This window comes from Mizuhopecten yessoensis, unplaced genomic scaffold (assembly GCF_002113885.1).
Source record: "Mizuhopecten yessoensis strain PY_sf001 unplaced genomic scaffold, ASM211388v2 scaffold10631, whole genome shotgun sequence".
Taxonomy (NCBI): domain Eukaryota; kingdom Metazoa; phylum Mollusca; class Bivalvia; order Pectinida; family Pectinidae; genus Mizuhopecten; species Mizuhopecten yessoensis.
The window spans coordinates 38,930-46,505 of NW_018408643.1; the positions used below are offsets into that span (position 1 = coordinate 38,930).

A 7,576-nucleotide genomic window follows, 5' to 3' on the forward strand; every position below is an offset into this window, starting at 1 on the left:
AATCAACAACTAAACTTTCGGTTGTGTCTACCTAGCCACCCGTTTCATATTGCCGTCAAACCTAATACATATGTAACCCGGGGAGAGAGCAAGAGAGAGGGAGAGAGATACACGTAAGAGTTCACGTATATATTTTACATGAAAGTACACATGTTTGTGACGTCACTGATTGTGTTGGTGTGTTGGCCTACCCGTTTTGTGTGTTGCATGTTCTATACTAATTGGATTGGTCAGAGTTGTTATTTAGTCAACTGACCAATCGCAGCACTTGCTTGACCATTGAACTTATATTTGATATCAACTGATGTCGGAAACACAACTTGAGACACCCCAAGGAGTAGGACGTATATGATGTACACTATACGTCCGACTTACATTGGAACACGTCCTTTGTCCACAGCATCCTGGTGAGTGCGTCGCGCTGAGTATTTTATTCTCATTCAGATAATGTATTCGCGGCGCGATGAACGAAATGAACTTTATTTTCGGTAAAACGTATGTGTGATGGTGTGAAAAATATATTTGTTGTTTTATGTGTAAAGTTATATATGTATATTAATCATTTACAGATTCTTTCGAACCCGAAATAAAACAATTGTGAACCAACTAAACACGAGATACGAGTGCTGTGTGAAACATACAAACAAGTTATTAGCAAAGAGTAGTTCATCTGGCTAAGTACCATTTAAAGCCATTCCATACTTATCTGTGATCTTTTGACATTGTGTGATATGCATATCACGTTCAATGATAAAAATAGTTTTACCATTTACTAGGATTTAGTTTGGTTTTGTTTTGTTTGTGTTTTACGTCCTATTAACAGCTATGGTCATTTAAGGACATGCCAGGTTTTGGTGGTTAGGAAAGCCGGAATTCCCGGAGAAAAACCACCGACCTACGGCCAGTACCTGGCGATTACCCCACGAAGGGGCTCGAACCCGCGACCCAGTGGTGGAAGGCTCGTGGTAGCAGAAGGTCAGACGCCTTAACTACTCGGCCGACCCAGAGGTGAAGGGCTAGTGGTAGCAGAATATCAGTCGCCTTAACCACTTGGCCACCGCGGCCCGCTATTACTAGGTACTATTTCTTTGTGTAATATGACGGAGTTACGGCCGAAATTGATCAAAAAGCCTGAAACAGTCAAAAATGACTAATTATAATGTATATAGGCTATTGGGTAATAATACTAGATGTTCCGGAGAGGTAAGCGTCTTGTTTGTCATCAACGATGCCCGCTTTGTAATTCTTGGTCATATTTAAGTATATTTGCCATGCCCTCGAAACGGTCTTAATCACATATCTATGGCAAAGAGCTATATTTGGAGAGTTTAACAGTCGGCATCACGTTGATAACCTTTTGACATGGTTCTTACACGACAGGAAACCACTTCTTAGACCTTAGATAACCTTAACTGTCACGTATACAAGAATCGAGATAGACTCTCGTTGATCTTTTTCTGCTAACACCGTACCACGAAGGATGTTTCAACTGGTGTTAGGCCTCGTTTTGGTTCTCGGTATTAATGAGTGTTCCGGGAAACCTCCTTACGGTGATGCTATTCCTAACGGCAAAGCTGTCCCTAACCCGTGTGCACCAGCTGGCACTACGTGGCTAGGCGTTGGTCACACCACCCCGTCAGGAGGCGGAACGAGAAACTTGTTCGGATCGGTATTTATCAATTTATTATATTTTTGTATAACAATTTCATCTGTTACTAGAATAAATATATAAAGAATAAATATATATGGGGGCAAAGAAGTAATTCCAACAGTGTGGACAAGTTTAGGTTGTCAAATTTTCGGAGCGGTCCGCTCCTTTTTCAAGACACAGTGAAACAGAACAGTTACATGTACATATACATCATATTACAAGAAGATAGAATTGATATACTATAATTGAAAATATATTATATATGTATATATGTAAGAATAACAGCTACTGTTGAAGACTTATAATTTACCAATCAATTTCCTAGCATGGGTTAATGTATAAAACGGTTCGGATTGTTATTGTCGCTATGAAATACTATGTGTTTGTCTCCTTATGGCTAACCCTCGAAAAAGTTTCTTGTTTTCGTGTGGTAGTGTTTCTAAAATGGAGTTTGTTTTTCGTGTATTTATCCCTCCACGGAGTAAAGGAAGATTAAAGGCTGTACAGCGTTAATATTGGAGAAATATCAGTATTTGTATACATGTAAGTGTTATGATCACCAAATACTGCAAACCAGAAGAAAATGTATGTCGAGATATTATTTTGAAAGATCTAGTACTTTCAAGTTCAATACATTATTTAATTACATTTTGTATGTCAATAATGAAGAATTCTTTTCTCTTGTAAAATCCCTTTAGCACATAATTGAGCGAATTAACACCATGATTTATATGTAAATTGTACTATATATATGTAGGTGTAAATTCTCTCACTGTAACCAGTCTGCGAGAATACAAACTTGTCCTCGTCATTGTCCCTGAGATGAGCCTGAGCGTCCGAGGCTCGTGACGCCGGGGGAGGGTATAGGAGGGGGAACTCTCGTATTGTGGTAACTCCTTTAAGTCTGATTATAAACAAGTAAAATCCGACTTTATATATGAAAAATATTGAATTTTGAACTTCATAAATAAGAAGTTTTTGATTTACTTAAAACTTCCGTGATTTTTAATGTGTATAGACATAATTAGCAACACTATTTTATCAGACTAAAATTTTCAAAAAGATTAGTTTTATAACTTTCCTTTTTATGATTATTGATAGGGACAGTCCATATCTTTCATAAAAAAAAAGAAATCAATCAAAATATCTGATTAAAAAATCTTGAAAATGTTTGTGTTTGCTTGAGCATACAAGCATACGTATGTATGCTACGCCACTGTCAGTCGTATAAATATCCGGAGTGATGGTTTTGGATTCCAGGATGTGTTTGTTAGTACAATGATACACTGTTATATAATGACCTTAGCTGTTAATAGGACGTTAAACAAAATTAAACCAAACCAAACCAAACACTGCGCTCATGAAGTCTGGTAATGCTATAAAATACTGCTTCTGTCCTATTAATCTTTATATTCTACAGAACTTCCTCGACGAAGATTTAGAATGGACCAACACACTGTGTACGATGGACTCCGATGCGGATGGTGTAAGTAATGGGGCGGAGCTGGGAGACCCCGACTGTACATGGACTAAAGGTGCAGCACCAACACGTAATGCTACAGGCCACCCAGGTTAGTGATAATGACATCAGTTAACAATATGTCAGCTTTAAATTCATGAATGAAAAAAAATATTTTACTCATTCTCAGACACTCGTGATAACCTCGTTAGTATGGACACTTGTCGATCGGGAACCGTCAGCACTTTCCGTAAACGAGAAAATACGTATTTGTTAATTCTATCTCGTTTACCGAAAGTGCCGATGGTTCCCGATTGATTCACACATTGTTCATCGAATGAACGTTTTGAATTTGATTTGTGGATTGTCTAACATTTACTGCGGAAATGTCCATAAATAGCAGTGTTCGTTAGTTGTAAAGTGAATTTTCACCAGAATTACGAGATGATATTTAGCCCTTTTGATTTTTCTTTTTAAGGGATCTGTGAACCAATAAGCCTGGTTCATTGTCAACTACAGAACAATAACTGGAATATACAGTGTGATATGTACCCCTAACTACCAGCTCATGTGATTTCTACCTGGGTCATCACTTGACACAGTCAAGGCCAAAACTTCGAAGGATTTTTTTTCCAAAAGCAACAATATTTTGTCTGAATTTCTATTTTTGAATGCAACGACAATGGTTTGTTTTTCACATTTTGATACTAAAGAAACGACACAATTCGAATTTATGATATCAAACGGAGTTGACGACGATACATTGAAGTGCTACAACGTTTAATCAAAGCAAACAATTCAAAAAAAAAATCATCGCATATTTGATATCAATGTTAAATCTTAGTTAACTGTTTTTTTGGTAAACTGTTGGGCGTAAATTCTGATTGCTTTGTTTATTTAATTACCTTTTCACTGGAAATTAAATTCCGCGAGGAAAAGATCAATTGAGAACGAGTACTGTTGTATATTACGCTTGTTTAGCAAAGTTTTTGTCTGAGTTGGAGAGGAGAGGAGATCGAGAAATGAAATACATATTATATGCTATTTGTCACCGGCTGTTTATTTAAGGAAATTTCAACAACAGATATGTTTTTCACTATTTGTTAATCTTGCGATTCAAATCCTAGCGCAAACGAGAAAACACTCTCACGGAAAGTGCTGACGATTCCCGAGTGAACCTCGCAAATACTGGAGTAAATCGTTCGGAAATCATTTTCGCGAAAAGCTCTGTGACTGATATTATACACGTACATTGAAATATCAATTAATGGTGTACACTAATTGAACACTTTAAATTAGTTCGATAATTGATTGGTACCAAAGAGGGCCATCAGAAACAGTTCTCTGTTATAATATGGATACTCAGGACTATGAAAAATAACATCTACATTCTGTTGCAATTAGTTTTGTCAGAGACGTACATGCTACATATCTATGTCTCTGGTGAGATGTTTTCCCAAAGGGCGACTGATCATATGAGCTGATGCCATGGTGCAGTGTCCAACCTCTGTACGACGTCGTTTTACTTTATAAACAACTTCATCTGAATAACAAAGATGCGTACTCGTGTTATTTGGTCTGTCCAAGATGGCGGGAAACGGCTATCACGTTTAGCAATGCCCTCCACCCACTCTCAATGTCGCATAGGCCAAAAGCATCAAAACATGTAAACGAGTTCTATATAAAAAGAGGCATAGTGTGGTGATATTTTGCCTGTAGTAGGTTGGGTCTGAGCGCTTCCAACTTTTTTTTAAATAAATGACATTCCCCGACTTTCGTTGTCACAGGGGCAACTTTCGTTGTCACAGGGGCAACTTTCGTTGTAACAGGGGCAACTTTCGTTGTCACAGGGGCAGCTTTCGTTGTCACAGGGGCAACTTTCATTGGCACGGGGGCAACTTTCATTGTCACAGGGGCAACTTTCGTTGTCACAGGGGCACCGTCGTAATATGACTTTTTCTGACATATTAGTAGTTCCTCCTGAAAGAAGTCCGAATTCCTTTGTAGAAATGTTACAGTGACGATGATGGACAGCCGATAAACCAAACTGTTTACGTTTACTCTGCATCCTTCCATTGCAATGCATTGAGAAGGCAAATGTTGTTGTGAGACTATAACAACATTTGCTATTATTACGCCATCAAGCTCTATTGTGATGTCAACAATTTCATTGTTGTTAAGACTTAATTTCCTGTTCAATAAACTGTGTGAAATAACCAAATAAAGCGTACCTACTCTATCAAAGTGTAATGAATATTTTAGCAAATATTATTAAGGTCCTATAACACACATTTCTACTGTCGGGCTTTGTTAAGTTTGTCATCAATAGCAATGTGTGTTATAGGACCATAACAACATTTGCTTAATCATACATTGCTGGAGTGAATCCACCATTGAGACTGCAGTGTTCAGTTGTAAAACCTTTTGAATGAAGCCTGACAGGTCGGTTTCTATCTGTGCACGTCTACTTTGAGTGTTGGTTGTTTCCTTTTGTAGTAGTTCACTCTGGCATAGTCCGAATTATTCTGACGTTTTATCGACTTTTTTCATATCGGTCTGTCGTCGATTAACGTCGTTAATCAACGACAAACCAAGATGAAAAAAGTCGATAAAACGTCAGAATAATTCGGACTTTCTGTGGCAGTAATCTAGTTTATTTATTAACCCATTCACCCCTAAAGGAACATTTGCGCCTTACCAAATTAAAACCAGGGCAAGTCCAGTTTAACTATGTAGATCTGTGTGAATGAGGTAAATCAGGAAACTAAAAACACGGAGCAATTCTAATCACAAAATCAGTGTTGAAAACGCGGGTTGACATTGTTTGATTTTGATACCATCAATATACAGTATGTTATATTGTGAGGGGACCAATTTTCTATTTTAGTAACAGTGACCATGACCGTTTACTTTTAAACAATTCCAAGCGAACATCTTCGGTAAGGAAGCAGTAAAAGAAATGCAAGTTTGATAAACACACAAAAAACTCCCAGTGACCTTGACCTTTGACCTTTGAATTATATATACACAAAGATCGATCAATCCAACACTTCCAGTAAGAAAGCAATGAACGAAATGTACGTCTGCTCGGCCCCTCAGTTACAATGTGTTGTGTTGAAACCAATCTTCTGTCTTGATATTTGTTATGGTAGACAAGTGGATGTGGTTCCCGTTATTGGCCGGTATGCGTATAAACAGTCCGGAATGTTTGCATGTATTTGATCTCCAATCTAGAGGTGAAGGACGCGGTGACCTAGTTACAGTGCACAATACACCTGTGGATGATGCAGATACACGCCTGGACAAGATTTTGCTGAAATCTTCCACCTGGTTCAATTATAGCCTATGACCTTGAGGTGAAGGCCACGTGACCAAATGACAGTACTCGGCACACCTGAGGTGATACAGTTACACCAAGATTCGTCAAGATCTTTTATATGGTTTAAAAGCTAAGGCTTCGATTACATCAGAACAAGAGAATACCCTGTCCAATAGTAACACAATAGTTCTCCCATTACCTGAACGGAAGACAGAACTAAAGTGATAGTGACATTGATTTTAACCATTGGGACCTGCAAAAATGATCATTTTGATGAGGAGGAACTTTGATCATGTTTAAGTAGATTTGGCCTACAGGAGCTTCTGTTAATATGAGAAACAAGAGATCCCAGAGGGATCTTGACGCCCACCATTGTACCATCTTCATTAGTTCTTTGTCAGTTTGACTCTTCTCTAATCTGTTTGATCGAGTCATGTTAACAGTAAATGCACCTTGAGGTAACTTTTGATCTAAACTTAATACTGATGTATATGAAAGCGAACCTTCAAAGTGAGTTTGTCATTTCACATATTTACTAGTTCAGCACTGAAGAATTGTTCATTGCAATATGAGAAAGATCTGTTTAGTTCTTCCTTTAGCCATTTTGTTTTTATGATCAGTCTCAATATATAACATGCTCAACGAAGGATCAAGGGGAACCTACATATCAACTTTGAGAAAGATCCCTCAAGTTATTCTTGAGAAATAGTACTTACAAACCTTCAATGTCAAAAATCGAAGATGGCTGTCGGTAAGCCATTTTGTTTAACTGATCAGTTTCAAAAGTAAACATGAAAAAATAAAGGATAATGGGAAATGGCACTAACAAACCTTAACTGTCAAAATCAAACATTTGTTTATTCAATCAGACTCATCAGAAAATATGCATAACTTCATACCAAAGGGAATTACCTACATACCAAGGGAAATAACTGACCAACATACCAAGGGGAATTACCTACATACCAAGAGAAATAACTGACCAACATACCAAGGGGAATTACCTACATACCAAGGAAAATAACTGACCAACATACCAAGGGGAATTACCTATATACCAAGAGAAATAACTGACCAACATACCAAGGGGAATTACCTACATACCAAGGGAAATAACTGACCAACATACCAAGGGGAATTACCTACA

At 37.8% G+C, this 7,576-nt stretch overlaps 1 protein-coding gene across 1 annotated transcript; it reads left to right on the forward strand.

Annotated features, from left to right (window-relative positions):
* The first annotated feature begins 1,406 nt into the window (after positions 1-1,406).
* Positions 1,407-4,058, forward strand: LOC110461514 (temptin-like). The gene is made up of 3 exons (XM_021514998.1): positions 1,407-1,669; positions 3,072-3,222; positions 3,589-4,058. The coding sequence occupies exons 1-3, from the start codon at positions 1,481-1,483 to the stop codon at positions 3,666-3,668; spliced, it is 420 nt and encodes a 139-aa protein (XP_021370673.1). The 5' UTR covers positions 1,407-1,480; the 3' UTR covers positions 3,669-4,058.
* Positions 4,059-7,576: the final 3,518 nt, after the last annotated feature.